The sequence below is a fragment of the Momordica charantia genome (genome assembly GCF_013281855.1).
Source record: "Momordica charantia cultivar OHB3-1 chromosome 8 unlocalized genomic scaffold, Mcharantia_2.0 BLBB01000008.1, whole genome shotgun sequence".
Classification (NCBI taxonomy): Eukaryota; Viridiplantae; Streptophyta; class Magnoliopsida; order Cucurbitales; family Cucurbitaceae; genus Momordica; species Momordica charantia.
This window is the reverse complement of record NW_028275166.1, coordinates 24,409,117-24,429,385: the sequence shown is the minus strand read 5'-3', so window position 1 is coordinate 24,429,385 and position 20,269 is coordinate 24,409,117. Positions and strand designations below refer to the sequence as shown.

The window sequence follows — 20,269 nt, the reverse complement described above, 5'->3', positions numbered from 1 at the left end:
GGAGTGCTTACCCTCTTGTGCAGGTCCACTCTAGTGTTCAGGTCGAAACCGGAGACCGGGTTCGAGCTCGATTCGTGAAGAACCGTTGTGCAAATTCCTGCATAAACAAACTCAAACTGGGATATACCTAGAAGCAGGCCGATAAGCTGGAAACCAGTCAGTGAAACCAGGGAATAGAATCCCAAAGGTGCTGAAAAAAGTATGCGTACGGGCCCAGCAAAGTTGCAACAGAAAGTTGGGAAGCCAAACCAATCAAGGGAACCCAGGGTATAAAACCATTTGGCAAAAGCTAAAATAGGTTAGAAACCCAAGGCTATTGATTAAACCCAGGGTAAAAAACTGGCAGAAGCTAAATAGATTAGAAACCGAAGGGTTCCGACTAAACTCAAGGTATAAAACCATTGGCGAAAGTCAAATAGGTTAGAAACTTAAGAGTAAACCCCAGGGTATAAAACCATGGGGAAAAACCAAATAAAGTTAGAAACCCAAGGGTAGTATCGCTAGCCCAGCTAAAAGTTAGATCCCAAGGCTAAAATCTAAGGTTAAAACTAACTGTATAGTAGAGCCCATGAGACTTGATTGCAGCCAATTATGTAGAAATAGTATGAAGCTAACAAGATCATCTCATGAAACGACAACCGACAACGACAGAAGGGTATCAACCGGACTCATGGTATAAAACCATTGGCAAAAGCCAAATAGGTTGAAAACCCAAGCGTAAAACCTAAAGTATAAAACCATGAGCAAAACCCAAACAGGTTAGAAACTTAAAGGTGATACAGCCAATCCAACTGAAAGTTAGATCCCAAAACAAAAATCTGGCGGTTAATACTAAAACTAACCGTATGGTTGAGCCCAAAAGATTTGATTACAGCCAACTGCAATAAAAGAGAGTGAGGGCTAGGAAAGTTAGCCCATGGAGACGACAACCAACAACGACTAAAAATAGGGTTGTTCCACAAAGTAGTCATCCACAGCAGATAACAAATACTCTCAATATTGAAGCCTTAACATTCTCTTGCCTTCTATTTTGAGAGTGGGGGTTACTGTTATGGGGAGATAAAAGAAGAATATACCAAGTGACGGGGCCTGAAGGAAACCCGAGAGAAAGCACGAACCAGGAAGGGGGGCTGGCGCCGACGACTTGGGCCGGCCCCTTGCCGACCAGGCCTCGGTGCTGAGCAGTTCTCGGCCCCTCGACAGAGAACTGTAGCGGTTCATCCCGACCGTTTCGCAGTCCCACTCGAAGTATCCCGACTTGATTCTCGATTTGACCTAAAGCCCACAACGAATGAGCGGGTTCGAATATTGAGATGTATGAGGATTCGACTGGGGTAAACCCTAAAGGGATTAGAATTCGACTTCTATAAATGGAAAGGGGAGCCAAACTCTAGAGGTATGCCAAAACACCCTACTCTCTACACTCTAATTTCATTATCCATCTACTCTCCTTGCTAACTTAGGCATTGGAGCCCGTGTGACTGGAGTCACACCGGTTTAGGTTTGATTGGTTTTGCAAGTTCTCTGTTTCATGATTATCAAGTTTGGTGCGAACCTCGGAAGGAACCGGGAGAGTATAATTCACGCATCAACATGTTATTGCCCCTTAATGTAATGTTCGTTTTTCTTAGAGCCCATTTGATAACTATTTTGTCATGAGTTTAAAGTTATATATGTTTGTTGTCTCGTATTTCTTTGGTACGTTTTTACATTTCTTAGAAACACAATTGTGTTATTACCTAAATTTTAAAACAAAAACAAAATTTTAAAAACTCTAGATTTCAAAGTGTTTGACATATTTTGAAAATATTTTTTAAAATGAAATAACAAAACTAAAAGGTAAAACACTGAGATGAAAGTAGTGGGATTTTTTTTAAAATAATGTTTTTATTTAAACTTATTTTTAAAATAATGATGCATTAAATAAAATTAAAGAAAAAATGTTTTTTTTTAATTTATTCAAAAAAATAATGCTTTTGAAATTGGTTTCCCACCTGGGCGTCTCTACAAGAGATAACCATAAATTGGTTCCCCACTTATCCAACACATGCCACTTTTACTAGTTGGTCCTCTCTTTAAGAGATGACCATATGTTGGAGCACATCCCAAAATCGTTTCTTCACGGGACGACGGGATGACTTGGATTTTAAAGAAAATAATAACTATTGTTATATTATATATTACAAAGTAGAGATACGTGATCATGGGACAACTTTCTTCTTTCTCCTCAAATCCCAAATTTTTTTGTCTCTTACCATTAATCAACTTTTAAATTATTATTATTTAAACAATACATTATTATTATTTGTCTTTTACAATTAATCAACTTTTTAGTTATTATTTTTTTTAAAACAATACATTATTATTATTATTATATTTTACAATTAATCAACTTTTAGTATATTATTATTCTTTTACAATTAATAAAGTTATTATTATTAATGTTTTTTTAAAACAATACATTATTATTATTATTTGTCTTTTACAATTAATCAACTTCCTCTAAGGCTCAAACCCAGGAGAAGGAAGAAAACTCACATAATCCACCGTGCCACTAATTCGTTTTCTGAACAAAACTCTACTTTTTAATATATAATATAATAATAGTTATTATTTCCTTTAAAATCCAGGTCAAATATATAGGAGACGACCATGTCTTGATTTTAAAAAAAAAATCAGACTTGGCATTAATAAAGCACCATGTCTAGAGACGACCAACTAGTAAAAGTGGCATGAAGAGACGATCAAGTGGGGACCAATTTCAAAAGCATTATCTTTTGAATAAATTAAAAAAATATATTTTTTCTTTAATTTAATTAATGCCAGCATTATTTTAAATATACGTTTAAATAAAAACATTATTTTAAAAAAATGAAAAGCAGTGTTCATATGCTTAATTTTAAGAAATAGAAAAAAAGAACAAAATAGTTATGAAACTTGGGGTTTTTAGTTGACTGATAGTTTTACTATTACTTCACACGCCGCACAGTGACTGCAAATTCATTAATGAGTGAAATTCAGTTTCATTTTCTCAAACCAAAAAAAAAAAAATAATAATAATAATAAAAAGTTAAAATCAGAGTCCTACTCCTCCCCTACATATATAGCCCTTCAGAAAATCCCCATTCGGCCCCAATTCTCTCTAATGGCTCCTCTTTGGAATTCGCTCCTCTTGTCTCTGCTTCTCGCGACGGCGGCGGCGGACGAGGAAGCGCAGCGGAGAGAGGCGGACAGAGTGACGGGGTTGCCGGGGCAGCCGCCGGTGAATTTCCGGCACTACGCCGGCTACGTGAAGCTGGAAGTGGAAGAGGAGAAGGCATTGTTCTACTGGTTCTTCGAAGCGCAAAACGACGTCGCTCGGAAGCCCCTCGTTCTCTGGCTCAACGGAGGTTCGAATTTCTCCGCCTTTTTTTTATTTTCTTTCTTCTGCTGCTCCCATGGCGGTACCAAAACTAAATAAAAAACGCTTTCCATTTTAAAATTTTTTTTATTAATGTTAATATTCCTTCAAATATCTTTAATTTTTTTGCTTTTAAAAAAATTATACCATGTCAAGAAATTTCTAGACTAAATTATAAAAACTACTACTGAACTATCTTTTATAAACTACCTTATATGGTAAAATTTGGATTTGCAATTCGCCTAAAAAAAGAAAATGTGGAAGGAAGAAGATTTTTCATAGCAAAATTAGGATATTAATTACTACTATTTTAAAAATATTTATAAAATAGAATGATGTGAGATTTTTTCTACTACGCCAAATTGAAAAAAGGGATTCGAATTCATGAACTTTTGATTAGAAATAAATGTTAATTAACTTTGAGTTAAGTTCAAGTGGAGAATTGACCGGAGGTTGTTTTATTTTGTCAGGAAAAGAAAATAAAAACAATACCCTCCCTAATAATTAATTAATTCTTTTTGGGAAAGAATACGCTCCTAATAATTGGCCAATGGAAATTCTTGCTGTCCACTTATATTTTTTTTTTTTTTTAACATAGGAGAGAGAATCTAGACTTTTTTTTAATATTTTTTTTCAAAAGAATAAACACGTGTTAAAAAGTTAACAATGGGCAACAAGAATTTCCTAATCACTAATGGACAATTATATCATTCAAAAAGGAAAAAAATTGCTAACTCAAACTGAGTTTAACTAATCAAAAGTATAGAAAGCCTCTAAAAATATAAAAGATTAGTGGGTACAAAAATATTTCTCAAGTAGTGTGGTCCCTTGAAATTAGTGAAGTCCAACACATTTTTAATATATTGTGAATATACTTACCTTTCTTTTCTTCACAGAAAGTGTATGGTGTGAACCTTTAAATATCTAATCTCATAAACACGAAAATAAACGTGATTTGCTATTAACTATGTTCGGTGCGACTATATGATTCTTAACTTCATAGACTAAGTAATAAATTTAGGCTTAAAAAATTCATCCCTCAAATTGTACATAAACTTAATAAAAAATCCATAAACCAATCGATCTGAGCCTAATCGATTAAACCCAATTAAACCATAACCTTTATTAATTAAACTCAAAATGATTAAAATATTGAAAACAAAAATCACTAATTTATAAAATAATTAGGAGGCAGAAGATGACGAAAATACCCTTGGCGTTAGAAAAGTTAGGAGAAATCAATGATGGAAGAAATCGCAGAGAACCCGTGCGCACGAGGGTGGCGCTGGGCTGAAAGTACATCTCTGTCAACTAACGGTCTTCTGTTAGTAAAACTTTATCGATAGCACAGACAATATTCCGTTCCTGCGTTAACTAACGCCCCCCGTCTCCCGGGCCCACCTCCTTTTATCATATCCATGGTTCACGATTTTCCTTTTCCTTTTTGTTTCTTTTTTATTAAAAAAAAGAAAAAGATAAAGAAAAGAAGTTCAGTCATTGGTACTTTTCCTTTTGCGTTTTCCTTCTTTCTGTCGTTATTGTTATTGATTTTGTCCCCCTTTTCATTTTCTTGAGGAAAAAAACTTCTATTATTACTTATTTCACTTCTAAAAATTTGTTTTTTTTTCAAGTAACTTTATATAACACTATAAAAGCTTGCATTTTAAATTACATATATTGAATCTGTATTTATGCCATATAAAAAAAATATATGTATTAGTGTGTAATAAATTTCAAATTACTCCTCTAAAATAAGGTGATTCTGGTGAGAAAAGTTAGATTAAAATAGAATTTAAGTTATTTTAATATTGTTAGTGCTTTATTAATGAATTATTTATTAATAAGAAAGGGAATAAATTACTTTGTAATGTACCTCGAGTCAATCCCATGGTTGTATTAGAAAAAGATAAAGATAATGAAAACAAGATAAAAGTACATTTGTTTGGATATTTTCTTGACGGTTTAAAATACTACTAAGTTAAGTAAAGGCGGAGAGTGGATTCTAGATTATATCAGTCGGGTTGCTTCATGTACTTATAAAATGTTCATTTTGGTTCTTGTACTTACAACTTTAGTTTATTTTAATCGATATAATTTTAAAATGTTCATTTTGATTTTTGTATTTTTTAAAAGTGACAATTTTAGTCTTTATTTGCAAACTTTTAATAGAAAACTTTTAATATAAAGTTATGGTTATCTTTCAAGCAATATATTGAATATAGTATCGTGTTGAAATTGCGATAAATATTAGACAAAATGAGATTACAAATAACATTAAGGGACCAAAATAGTGACATTTTTTAAACTACAGGAACTAAAATAAACTAATGACTAAAATGAACAAAAACTGAAATTACAAGACCAAAATAATATTTTAACATTGGATTTACTTTTAGTTAAGAAAAAAAATACTTTGAATAATTTTTAACTCAATTCATTAAGACATATAACCTCGACCACAACGTTGAAGGTTCGAATACGTACATTATTGAACTAAAAAACAATAATAATTTTCTTCGATTTAGCTTTTTTTTTTTTTTTTTTTGAAAATTTATAAATCTAGAATCTTAAATTACTTTTGAAAATCCAAAATCCAAAAAAGTAAAATTGATTACCATTACTATTTCTATGATATATGCTTTTAAATCATTACTTTTATAAATATTTTATTTAAATTTATATGATTATGGTATTTCAGGACCAGGCTGCTCATCCATAGCCTATGGAGCTGCACAAGAGTTGGGCCCCTTCCTAGTTCAGAGCAATGGCCAGTTAAAACTCAACAAATTCTCTTGGAACAAAGGTACTTTAAGAAACCTAATTAATTTCTATATTTTTTTAATTTTGTTAAATAATTAAACTCTTTTAAAAGTATTTATTTTCATATTGTCTAGTTGTAGTTTTCCATTTTCCAAAATCTAGCTACATTTCTTAAAAAAGTTAAATTATTATAAATTTAGTTTTTAAGCTTTTGAAGTTGTCTCAGCCTCCATCTTTCCATTTTTCCATTTTACGTGGTTAGACATTTTTTAAAATTTAAAAATATATTAGACACGAAATAGAGTTCTCCTATCCTTCCAATTTTTTTGAGACATAGAAATTGAAAGTTCAACGATGATTATAGACCTATTAGACACGACGACGATTATATCAAACACTACTAATGAGTGGATTATTATATTAATACAATTCTAAAAGGTCAAACATGTGATACTTTTAAAATAAGTTATAAAATAAAATTTAAAGTTTCTTTAATTGGCTTAGACTCTAATATTCTCATGGTTTCAAAAGATTAAAATTAAGTTTAAAATTTTCGAGTTCGTTTTTTATTCACTTTTTATGTGTTGCATTTTTAGCTGCAAATATGCTATTTTTGGAGTCACCAGTGGGAGTGGGATTCTCTTATACAAACAAATCATCAGATTTGCACAAGCTTGGAGATAGAATCACAGCTCAAGATTCTTATAATTTTCTTCTTGGATGGTTCAAAAGGTTCCCAAGTTTCAAACTCCATGATTTCTATCTAGCTGGAGAAAGCTACGCCGGTAATTCATATTTTATATTTGCTTTAATACTATTTTAGTTATTTTGATATTTGTACTTTTAAAATGTTCATTTTAGTTCATATATACTCTCAACTTTTATTTTAGTCTATATACTTTTAATTTTTATTCATTTTAGTCACTGTACTTTCAATTTCAATTTCTATTCATCTTAGTATTTAAACATTTTACGTGATACCTGCCTTTTTTATTGGTTTATTTTGAGAATTGCATTAAATAACTTACTTTATTTTTCTTATGCCCAAGGTCATTATGTTCCCCAGCTTGCTGACCTAATCTATGAAAGAAAAACAACATTCCAGCAAGGATTCACTCATTAATCTCAAGGGTTTCATGGTAAGGTTTCTTAATTTTAAATAAGTTATAATACTTTTTTTTTTCTTTTTTCAAATGGAAATTCTTAACTCTACATCCTAATAATCTTAGTTTCGAAATTTCCACATTTATTAAGTTTCTTGTTACTTTTCAAAATGTTTATATTCTGGTCTCCAAGCTCTCATAAATACTCATTGTATTTTTTTTTTCCAAATATTTACTTGGTCTCAAAACTTTGTCCTTGTTCTTTTATTTTTCAACCATCTATTTGGGTCCAAGCTTTCATAATTATTCATTTTGTCTTTCTCATCTATTTTTTCAAACGTTCTATTTCGGTATCCCAAACACTCATAAATGCTCATTTTTAGTCTTCACCAATCATTTCTAAATTTGACATTAATGGATGGAGCCTAAACACACAATTTCACAAGGACCCTAACAAATTTTTACACAAATCCAAAAAACTCCCAAAATGATTATTTTTTTAAGAGAAAAACATAAAAAAAAACTTTAAAAAATTATTATTGGAGTAGGATTGAGAAAATTTTCGTATTAATTAATTAAATAAAATGGAAAAAAAAACCAGATAGGAAATGCTGTGATAAACGATGAGACAGATTCAAAAGGGATGATAGACTATGCATGGAGCCATGCGATCATTTCTGATCAACTGTACCACAACATAGTCAAAGGATGTGGATTCGCACTTGATTCCAGCTCCAATAACCAATCAGAAACAGCCAATTGTGATAATCATATTAGAGGCTTCTTGTTGGCTTACTCCGACATTGATATCTATAGCATTTATGCTCCTCTCTGCCTCTCTCCTTCCTCTTCTCCGACCACCCCGAGACTCATCGGTGTCTCTCCTCGAATCTTTACCAAGCATGTAAGCTCCGCTTTTTAACTTGTCGTTTCTTGTATTTATTTCCTTACATTTTTAAGATTCTTATATTATATTATTTATAGCAATAAATACTGAAATGGCTAAGGGTAAACTTACGTGAGGGTGACATAATACTTTATGAGCTAATAGAATATTTAGAGTAAGAATTAGGCCATTGAAGAGATGAAAGAAAATTTCCAACATGAGTAAAAGTTCATCGTTTAAGACATTTACTTATTTTAAAGTGAAAGAATTTTCCGGTGGAATATATTTTTTTTGTACTAGCAAGACAAAAATAGAGGAGTAATTAAAATTATAAAAAGATTTAAAGTTAATTAATGAATTATTTAAATATAATATAATTCATAAAACAACATTTATGGTTTGTTCAGGATCTATGGCACAAGCTTCCGTCAGGGTATGATCCATGTACGGAAGATTATGCGGAGAAGTTTTTTAATAGAGAGGATGTTCAGAAGGCTCTCCATGCTAATGTCACCCGCCTGTCATATCCTTACACCCTTGCAGGTACTATTATTCACCACTGTATTTTCTTTTCCCTTCTAAAAAAAGGTTAAAATGAGTTTAATAGCTATTTGTTTTTGAAAATTAAGTATATAAATACAATTTTAACGTATGTGTTCCTATGTTTTGTTACCTATTTTAAAAAAACGGTTTCAAAATCTATGCCTAATTTTAAAAATATTTAAAAACAAGCTAATAATTCAAACGTGTTTTGAAAAAAATTTCAAAGACATGTCAAAGAATTGGTAAGGAAACAAAATTAAAAATAAATAATAAAAAATAAAATGGTAATCAAAGTGTGCCTTTTTTAGTTGTGGTAATAAAAAATAAAATACAAGATGGTCTTTTTTTAGTAGAGCCGTGGATAAGTTGACGAATTATTAAATTTTTGCATTATTAACATCCTTAAACATGCACTTGAAAGTTATTTGACAGTTGACACATGAAATTGAATCCCAACAAAATTCAACCCACTTATTAACAAAATCTATTTTTTCTAGATGCCCACAAACAAATAAAATATATTGATAAAGTACAATAATCTAATGACCTGTTAGATTTATTTTTATTAAATTTTAACCATCTTTCCAGAAAAAGACTTAATTCGAAATTTCAATAAAATTGAAAATTTTAAAAGATTAAAGATGAAACTAAAATTAAAAAAATTTAGAAATTAGTCAAAATCAAAATACATCCTCCACAAATTCTAATTTTTAGAAATTAGATAACTACAAACCAAAGATATAAACTAGAGTCAAAACTAGTGCTTCTCAACCCCATTTCCATATCTATACAAACCGAACCTTTTTTTATGTTAGGATGAGAAATCAAACCATTTGAGTCATACTCGGATCGGGGATTACAATTTATACAATATTCATCCAAACAGGTGCTATAAAAATTAAAATTTCCAACCTTGAACTATATAATATAAACTCAAGCATGGGAAATGGTTTTTGTAAGACTAGTAGTTGCATCAATGGCAGCAACATGCATTAAATAAGAGCATGTGCTGAATGATCGAACTGGAGCTTTCTTTCCTCCCTTCTGCTTTCTTCTGCCATTGCATTAAAATCATCATAATAAATGTTTCACATGTACAACTCACTGTAAGTTTTACATTTATTTGTTCACTCCCCCACATAAATGTGTGTGTATATAATATAATTTAAATACTATTTTTGATCCATGGACATTGATTCATTTTGATCTCCATATTTTCAAAACGTCCGAATTGTTTAATTATTTTTCTTTTCACTGTTTTTTACAGTGGTGTGATTGGGCAGTGGACTGACTCTTCTGATTCTGTGTTGTCTATCATTCGCAAACTACTCAATGCTGGTTTACGTATTTGGGTTTATAGGTAATTCCCTAATTCTGATCTTATATCCACAAGATTCCTTCATGGCTAAATCACTCGCAAAAACAAAATTCAAACTCCATTGAGTAAGGTGACTTTTTTAAAAAAATTTACAAATACAAAATTTAAAACTTAACAATTTTATTTGTATTTAGAAAATATTAGAGAGAGAAAAATTTATTAGAAGGGATGTAGGATAGTTTTGGTAATGTTTGGCTTTTAGGTAGTAATACTATCGATAAACAGTTTCAATTTTAACTCGTATATAGTTGATTGTCAAGGTCATGTAATTAATCCATGTATTGGTATTATTAACCATGTTAATCTTGGTATGCAAGCTGGAACAATAACTACTAATATTTATGAAAAAGATTACTCATGACAAACTAAAAAATTATTTGTTCATTCTGCATAGATGAATGTTATGAAAAAATTAAATACATTTTACTATTCGACTCGGGATGATAATTTTGCAGCGGAGACACCGATGGACGGGTACCGATAACGTCGACGAGATATAGCATAAACAAGATGGGGTTGGAAGTAGAAGAAGAATGGAGGACATGGTATCACAAGCATCAAGTGGCTGGTTGGGTTGAAACCTACAAAGGAGGGTTCACCTTGGCCAGTGTAAGAGGGGCTGGCCACCAAGTCCCTGTCTTTGCTCCTCATCAATCCCTCTCCCTCTTCTCCCATTTCCTCTCTACCAAGCCTTTGCCTCCTGCTCGGTTTTAAATCGTCCAGTCGAGTTAGATATGTTCAATAACTATTTTATTTCGGACAAGACAAACTTGCTAGCTTGATAATAAGTTCCTCGTTTTCGTTATTTATGTTATAAAACTCTGATCAAGTAAATTTTGAAAAAATTATATCAAATTATTTTGGGTTTATATTAGATTGTGGAGAAGAATAGGTTTTAGAAGGTTGAGTTTCTGTAGTTTGTGTTTAAGCTATGATCTTGTAAAAGCGGGCTATAATTCGAAGAGAAGGTTTCAAGAATATATAGCTCATAGAATTTGTTGCAAAAGATACACGAACTCGGTTAATTAAATGTTGGCTCGACTTTTCAAATCTGTTTAGCAAATCTGTTTTTGAAAATTATTTTCCGATTCTGTCAACCGTATAAATTTTGGAAACAACATTTTTTTTTGTTTTTAGTGTTTTAAGATGTCGAATTTCAAAATTCATTGTTATTTTTGTTAAAATTAAAAAATAAAAAAGAAAATATTATAAAATATATAATATTGTAAAATAATAATTCTACCAAATTATAAACATATACGTTAATAAATCAATTAATACTATTTAATATTTAACTAAATATTTAGGTGGTAAACTAGTTTAAAAATATACTACTAAACACGTTAACAAAGTTAACAAATTTTTTAAATTGAGATTCAATTTTCAAATTTACTACCAAACAAATATCTAAAAACATTCAAACCAAAACTAAATTTGTAATAATTTAGTCATTTAACTTTAATAGGTAATAATTTAGTCTTTAAAGTTTAAACTTTATAACGACTTAGTCCCTATCATAAAAAACACTTTTGTTAAGATTTAATGAGGTTCCTTATATAGTAGACCGATTCAGATTAAATGAATGAGAGACCAAATATATTTATAAACTATAAAGACTAAATCATTGCCTCAATAAAAATTGACACTTAATTTTGATGAGTTTTTTTCATAGTGGAATGCTATATTTTCAATTTAAAATAAATGAATAAGATGCCTTAACCATTAAACCATGTTCATATACCTTCTTAATCACCAAACATAGATGAATTTAGTTACATATCTTTATTCATTGAAATATTTACTATATAATATATATACTATATATAACTGTAAACAAAAAAAAAAGTACAATGTTTTTTAAACTACAAATTGTCCTCTCAACTCCTCAATCTGTGTCACCATTGAATAAAGATATGCCCCCAAACTTGGCCCAAGTGTACGGCTAGTAGCCCAAAGTACTGATAAGGTTTGAGTCGGCCCAACATGAAAAAGGCAAGCCCATATTCGGATTCGGAAGCGCGAAAGTGGAGATTTGAATCTTTAATCTCTAAAATAAGTTACTCGTGTTATATTAATTGACTTTGCTCAAATTGGTATTCCTTAAATTAGCTCCACGAATATTGCATATAAATAAGGTTCAATTACTCAAAATATCCATCAACTTTGAGGTTACTTTTTTTTTTTTTATATTCCCATTAAAATTTTCACTTCTTTTTGATTTCAAAAATTTGTCCCGGAAGAATTCTACTGTTATAACACGTGTTAGAAACTTTTTTTAGTACACAACTGATAGAAATGGATGTAGTTATTATTAAATTATAAAATAAAGCAGTGACAGACATGATTTTTAAAAAATGAACAATAAATGTAGCAAGCATCGATAACCACTAGGCAATCACTTTTCAAGCCACGCTAGGTTTATCGTTCATTTTTTAACCATCCCCTGCGCCAGTGATCAGTAAATGGTTATCAATACAACACATGTGCATTGCTCTATTTTAGAACTCAACAACCATGTCAATTGTTTTGAAATTTCTTCGAATTATCACTTGAACAAGGGAGGCACGATTATGGGCCGGATGCAGAGCCCAAATGTATTGGGCCTCGGCCCAGAGAACTGCGCCAGCTAAAGCTGATGAGGGTTCTAAAACAGAATCCAAGCCAGAAGGTCCATCTCCAATCTCCATCATCAGATTTGGCAGAGTCCAAATTTGAAGCAATAATGGAAAAGGGGAATTGGGGAAGAACAAAATTAAGAGAGGGGAGAAGGCAGGAGTAAGAGAAGGTCCACGCAACGTAACAAACCAAACCCCGCGACTGCGAATTGAACGCCTCATGCTCTCTCTCAATTTCTCGTTTGATTCGTCTGCCGCTGTGTAAAATCCTCCATCATCGACCATCGCCGTAGCTCCGTAGAGGGAAACTCAAGCTCTCGGGGCGCAGCGATGATTACTCGATCGAATCTGGTTGAGCAGTTGAGGGAATACCAGATTCGATCCAAGCACGAGTGGGCTTCCGTCTCCTTCTTCTCCTCCACCTCCAATATTACATCCTCAAGGTACCCAACCCAATCAGGCCTTAATTTTCAATGCGCTCTCATTTCTCTTTCCGATTTCGAAATTCATATTTATGTACCTGTGTTTCTGATTCTTAATTTAAGGCGTTGGGTTGTTTTGCTTTGAATTGGGTCGGTTGTGATCGGTGAATTAGGGTTTTGGTTCGGAGGATTGGGATAATGACTGTGTCCCTATTTGTTTTGTTTTCTATGAATTTTATTGTCTGCTTTGATCGAACAGGGAAATTGTCGTTGCCTTCGTTAATAAAATTTGGAATTTTCTAAGATCGTTTTGGAAATGTTGATTCCTTTGGTACTGGGTGGAGCTTATCATCTGTTAGGCGCTCGGTAATGTGCAATGGTCACGTGGTTTATTAGTAACTAATAGGGGAATACTAGTTTTCATGTGAAATTCGATACTTGAAACGGGATTCTTATAAATAAATGACAAATAAATGTTGTCATGCATCATGTTATATTCTGTATCTCAAGTTATTTGCTATGTCGGGTCAGGTGATGTGCTATTCTAATTGTTCGATTTGAGTTCTCTTATGCAATTCATTTCTTTTTGAGGATGGAAATGAGTCCTTTTAAACCGTAGCTGCTTAAATTTCTTGTAATCGTTGCTTACTTAGCATTAAATCGCGTGCTTATGTTGTGTTAGTGGGTATTGAAAGATGCTCGTGGGATTCTGCCGAAGTAATTAAAATTATGAGTTTCTGTCGATTGAGTTCTGTCTTTATATCTTGCCTTGATTGCTATATTCGTCACGCTTGGCAAAGATATGTTGGACAATGGACATTTCAATGGGCTAGAGTTCTCTGATTCTTTAATCTTGCTTTATTTTTATAACAAAAATAACATGATCTTGGGAATACATTTTCTTTATTATCGATAATGTGTCTAGTGTGTACTGGGAGAATAACTTCTCTATTTTGGTTAGGTGATGCTTATTCAATTTCATAGAATGTTTGTTTAGGTTCAGATAAATATTATGTATTGAACAAAATTTAAAATTGGAAGTATGGAATTATGCATGATATGAACTTATTTGCATTTATTTTCAGCTAGTTGATGTTTGATTAAGAATTTTCACTTATGCCCACTGATGTAAGCTTTCTCAGATAGATATCATCATTCTGGTCTGCATTACTGTCCATATCGCATTCTTTATCCTTCGGTTTATATATCCTTTATCTGCATGTGAAAGTATCCAATATACCATCACTTCTGACATGCATTTTGTATTTTACTATTGTGGATGCAGGGTGGATGTTGTTATTTTTGTAATATGGGAACTCATAATTCTAGCCTTCTTGGTGTTTTCGGCGGTTTCTTTATATTTTCGGCATATGCAGTTGGCTTTTATTTTAGTATGCATCACAATGTTGTTGCTTCTATGCATGAAAGTTACAAAGCAAGTGAGATTGGCTAGGAAGAAGAAAAGAAGGATGCTTCTTCCATTGTCCATGTGATAAAACTGATAGTAGAAGGAGAGATATACTACTCAAGTTTTCTTTTTTTTTTTTTTTATGTTCTAAATGCACTGAATATATTATATTCACGAAAATTAGATTTGGTCATTTCTCCTCCCTCCCCTCTTTGTTATATTGGGATCTGTAATGACAGGAAAGCTGCTTTGTCCAAAGAAAGAAAAGGAATGAGATGGATGTGATTAGTTTAGAAATTTGTGAAACGCATTCTTTTTGAGAGTTTGGATCATATTCATGATTTTTCCACTGATTAATTTGCTCTCTCACGTCTGATCATTGGCTTTGATGATGTGACAAATCTCATTATGTAGTAAAAATATATTAGTTTTATATTATTTTTTGCTGATTGGATTATTGATACGGACATTGCCTTATTTTCTGTCCTTGGTACGTTTCACGCGTCGCTTGACTAGGTAAGGAGAGGGGTTCAGCCCGGGTTTTGGGAACTTGCCTCCCTTGTTGCCAAGCATCATCGCGGTCGCCCTTCTCTTCTCTAGTTGTCGATGTTAATTTGTCATCACAGATATTCCTCTAAACTTCCTCTGAACTTGAATGGGTGGTTTCAAATTTGGAACCAACTTTTAGAAGCAAGAGGAGGTGGTTCCTTGGTTGCAATTCCAAATCTAAAATGAAGGTTGTTTTCAGATTTGATGGAGGCGAATTAGTGGTAACAACAACAGGAGGGTGACAGCTGGCAAAGAGAGAAAGAGGAGACAGAGAGAGGCCATGTGATTGTCCAATCACAAAAGATAATATTGAATGATTACATAAAGATTAAACTAAACTCAAAATCTTAAAAGTATTTAAAAAAAAACATTAATAATAGTAAATAATAATTTTATATGAATCCCAATAAAGTAAAACTTAAACCTTGTCGACACCTCTTATTCGAGGCCAAAGAGGCCTAACAAAATGAAACGTAGGGCTAACAACAAGATGACCACTTTCTAAACCTATATATTACAGAAGTGTTAAAAAAAAATTAAAGGTTTTTCATTTTGTTTAAGTGGTAAAACAAAGTCTCTCGACGTTCAGATTCCCTACTAACATTAAATTGACAAATCTGTCCTTCATTATTAAATATTTAGAAGAATTAAAAAAACTAAAAAAGAGGAAAAAACACTGATTTCAATTATTAAGGAAAAAAAAAAAAAACTTTTCATAACCATTTCAAACTTTCCTTGTTTTTTTCTCCTTCCCATCTTTGTTATTTGAGATTTATGAAAAACAGATATCTCCTCACTCTTTCCTCCCTCTTCCCATATTGCCATAAAAATCATTTGTCCTACAAAAAAAGTCCCCTGCTCTTTCAAACAATAATTAGGAGGGTGCAGCTCCCGAAGGGTTGCTTTGTTTTTCGTCTTCGGTAGTCGTTGTGTTCAGCTGTTGCCATCGTGGCCCATCGATCGTTGTGTGTTTAAGTTGCCACTATTGCAGTAGCCTTCCACCGCCCTAACTTGTCGCAACGAAACAATGCGGGTGCAACAGAAAGGTTGTTTCTAGATCGGCTAGTCGCTGTGTTAAGTGCGTCGCGATCCAGATCCTGCTACTGTCGCTATGTTCCAATCAACATAATATCTTATCACTATCGTCGCCATAATATAAAGTATACATCTTACCATCAAATTTATCAACTCGGTCTATCTAATACATTATTATATATATGGAGTATATTTTAATACAATATGTATGGGGGGATTCCAACTCAGAACCTTTTGATTAGCCTTAACCGATTGAGCTAAGTTATGGTCATATATATGTATGTATACATTGTACGGATATTTTCTGATTTCATGTCGTTTTTGAATTGAATTGTAATTGATCAATAGTAATATTAATCAAACTTTATTAGAAAAGTATAAATATAAGTAATATAATAAATGTGTAGGAAAAAATTAAATGAAGATAATTTGGTAAAAAAAATATTCCTTAAATTTAGAAATCTACAAAGGTAAATCCTAGTAGTGTTTTATGAAATATTAATTGGAAAAATATTCTCTAACAATAAGTTAGGTAAATGTAACATTCACCTCTTCCATAGTAGCTAAATGTTACTGGCCTCTCTTAACCATTCCCTCTCCTCCCACCACCTTCATGTCAATTGAAAATGTTGAGCTTTCAGTGTTTTAAAACAATGTCAATTAACAAAAGTTTCGAGAAAAATCATAAAAGTCATGGAAACTTGTAGAAATAGGTCATAATTGTCCTTTTATGTGACTTAGTTGATAGGGACAGTCTTCGCTCTTAAAATTAACTCAGGTCAAGCAGGTAGTATGCACTCTAGGTTATAGGAGTATTAAGAAACTTGTAGAAATAGGTCATAATTGTCATTTTATGTGACTTAGTTGATAGGGACAGTCTTCGCTCTTAAAATTAACTCAGGTCAAGCAGGTAGTATGCACTCTAGGTTATAGGAGTATTAAGAAACTCTCGAGAGTTGAATCTAAGAACCTTGCTAACAAATAAGACCCAAAGAACACAATCCCAAAAACCCAAAAACAATTATGGAATCAACCCAAGGAAAAGTTTAAGAACGGGTTACCTTGATGATCAATATCAAGAATAGAGAAAACTCGTTTCTAAACTTGTGATTCGAATCACTCCACAAGAGGTATGATCAACACTACTGAATGATCATAACATGCAAATTCTAAAGATACAAGAAATTGCATAAGATATGAGAGATAAAACTCTCAACCAAGCTAACGAGAAAACTCAATTTTCATTAAACTTCAAATTGTGTTTACAACAAGACATCTCAAGGCTATATATAACCATCCTAACAAGCCATATGAAAAGTCTTAAGAAAATGGAAAGACTCATAACTTACAAGAAATGAAAAGACATGTAAATGTGACGTAACCTAGCAACAAGAAATGAAAAGTCATAACTTAAATAAATGAAAGGCAAGCAAATGAAAAATGAAAATGTTAAGAACATGGCGAGTTTAACAAAATAAATTGCAATCCCGTCCATAATGAAGGATGTGAGTATTTGACTTGGTTTTTGAATTGAATGAGTTGACTTTGACTTGTCTTGATGTAGCTGACTTTGACTTGCCTTAAAAACACTTAAAAATGCATAACTTGCACCAAATTGAAGTGAATAGTTCCAATTTCTTGCACATATTCTTCCTTAATTTCTCTTGTCAAGTTCGCAAATGCTTGGACAAGTAGTAGTAAAGCTTGTTGAAGTTTCTTAGCTCTCGATCTTGTAATCGGTCCATGAGGCATAATAAAGGGAGTTCTTTGGATCATATCAAGGAGTGCATGAGAATATCAGGGCCGCTACGTTCGAATCCAAATTCAAAACTTTGGTCTGAATCTTAGGCTTGGGGTGCTACCAATGGTATCAAACAAAATTTCTTCCATGTGGTTCGGGGACAAAATAGGTGGAAACTAGCAGGCATGTGATGCCCAAGCAAACAAGTGGCACTTGAATGAATTGACACTGCTTCAAAATGAGAAGTATCTTGAGACTATGTTAATCATTGGTTAATAAAGACTTAAAAGAATTGATAATTAAAACCTATACAAACGAGTAAGAATTTCACAAGAGAAAGTTTCATATTGAAGGTAAGATGTTGTATTTGTTTTCACTATATTATGATGGTACTCAAAGGCCTATTTATACAAAAATGTATCCTAATTTTAGAAGAAAAAGAATATAAATTAACAAAATATTGTAACAAAAATGCACAACAACTTTTAAGGATAGATCTTCTTGTTTTGACTATGACTTGGTGTGTGGCTTCAACTTCCTTGCTGAAGTTACGTTAACATCCCCCTGCAAACGAGCGGGTAGGTCAAGCGCTCCGAGTTTGGATTGTAGTAGGTGGAATTGAGAGTGAGTGAGTGATTTAGTCAGGCAATCGACTAGTTGATCAGCAAACGGTACATAACGAACTTCAAGAGCACCGTGTAACACGTGATCCCGAACAAAGTGGACATCTATTTCAATGTGCTTGGTTCGGGCGTGGAAGATTGGATTAGTTGCTAGAGCACTAGCACTGATATTGTCACACCAAATAATGGGCGGAGAACTAACGTTTAGACCAATTTCACCAAGGAGTTGTCGCAGCATATAATTTCAGCGGAAGCATGAGTAAGAGCACGATATTTGGACTCAGTGCTGGAGCGAGCAACAACCATTTGTTTCTTTGACGACCACGAGACAAGAGTGTTTCTAAAGAGAACACAATAAGCATCAATTGATTTGCGATCATCAATGTTTGATGCCCAACCTACATCAGGATAAGCTGTGAGAGAGACCATGTCACTGGGTTGTATGTGGAGGCCATGTGTTTGTACCACTTAAGTAGCGTAACACCCGCTTCACAGCTTTCCAATGTATATCGGTGGGCTGTTTGAGAAATTGACTCAGGTGATTAACGATGTACGCGATGTCTGGCCGAGTGTTGGTGAGATATTGAAGGGTGCCAATAATACATATGTACAGAAATGGATCACTCATGGGTTCTCCGTCAGAAATTGACAAGTGTTTAACCAACACAGTGGGGGAGGGGGCTGGCTTTAAACCTTCCATATCCAAGCTACGCAACACACATCTATGTATTTTGCCTGAGTTAAAAGAACATTGGAAGGTAGATTGTTGGATCGGTATGACAACCCTAGAGGGGGGTGAATAGGGTTTAATTAAACTTTATAAACTTTTTACTACGGTGGGCCCAAATTTAAACAAATAAGTAAACTTTTTAGGAACAATTAATTTTATCACAAATTAAACAATAAATTAAAAATACAAACACCCTAATTAATTTCACCACCCAAATAATTCAAATATAAACATTGAGCATAAATATGAATAACAAATTCAAACAATTAATTTTATGCAATTTGTAATAAAGAAAATTAATTGCAAAAATTAAATAGAGTAGGGTTAGAGAAAATGACACCAGAAATTTTATAGTGGTTCGGCAACAACTGGCCTACTCCACTCCCCAAGCGCCTCTTGGGTATTCGATTAAGAAACTTTGACTCTTTCCAAGGTAGGAGTCAAACCGGTATAAAACCTTCTTTTCCGGGAGCAAGAAGAAGAAACCCGATTCTTTCACGGTTCAGGATCAAACCGTTACAAATGCTCTTTTTAGGGCTTAAGAGCAACCCTTACAAAGGATATGAAATTTGAGAACGAACTTACAAACTCTCTCAAAGAGTGGGTATACAAATATTTGCTCACAAATTTGTAAGAAAAAATTCTTACAAATAAAAGCCCTCAAATTGGCTAAAAGAAATAAATTTGGAAGCTCAAATATCTCTCAAATAAAAAATCTCCCTCAAGAATATAGAACAAAATTGAAGCTTTGAAGAGAGATTAACAATGTAGAAATTTGGAGAGAAAATTGGGAGAGAATAAGTTGTATAAAATGTTGAAGGAAGTGGGGTTTAAATAAGTGAGGAAAAGTTGAAAATAAATTTGAAATCGAAATTGAATTTGGGCCATTAGATCTTTAATGATTGAAAATCAAAAGTTGAGATTTAATTGAATAAAATAATAATAATAATAATAATAATATATATTTTTTAAAAAAAACCTCCAACGGTCATCTTTCTTTTTTCTTTTTTCTTTTTTTCTTTTTTTCTTTTTTTCTTTTTTTTTCAATTAATGGGTTGTCAGCTCAAGATTTGACT

General features: G+C 32.6%; 2 protein-coding genes across 2 annotated transcripts; both read left to right on the top strand.

Annotated features, from left to right (window-relative positions):
* Positions 1–3,137: 3,137 nt before the first annotated feature.
* On the top strand, positions 3,138–10,939 carry LOC148209836 (serine carboxypeptidase-like 35). Its single transcript, XM_088128264.1, is given in 9 exon segments — positions 3,138–3,389; positions 6,099–6,203; positions 6,757–6,945; positions 7,210–7,259; positions 7,261–7,299; positions 7,865–8,167; positions 8,557–8,712; positions 9,958–10,052; positions 10,526–10,939. Coding segments are annotated over 9 exon segments (1,440 nt in total). The 5' UTR covers positions 3,138–3,145; the 3' UTR covers positions 10,785–10,939.
* A 1,820-nt stretch (positions 10,940–12,759) lies between these two features.
* On the top strand, positions 12,760–14,821 carry LOC148209835 (uncharacterized). Its single transcript, XM_088127201.1, has 2 exons — positions 12,760–13,128; positions 14,393–14,821. Exons 1-2 carry the CDS (start codon positions 13,016–13,018, stop codon positions 14,598–14,600), a joined length of 321 nt encoding a protein of 106 aa, XP_087983327.1. The 5' UTR covers positions 12,760–13,015; the 3' UTR covers positions 14,601–14,821.
* The last annotated feature ends 5,448 nt before the right edge of the window (positions 14,822–20,269 follow it).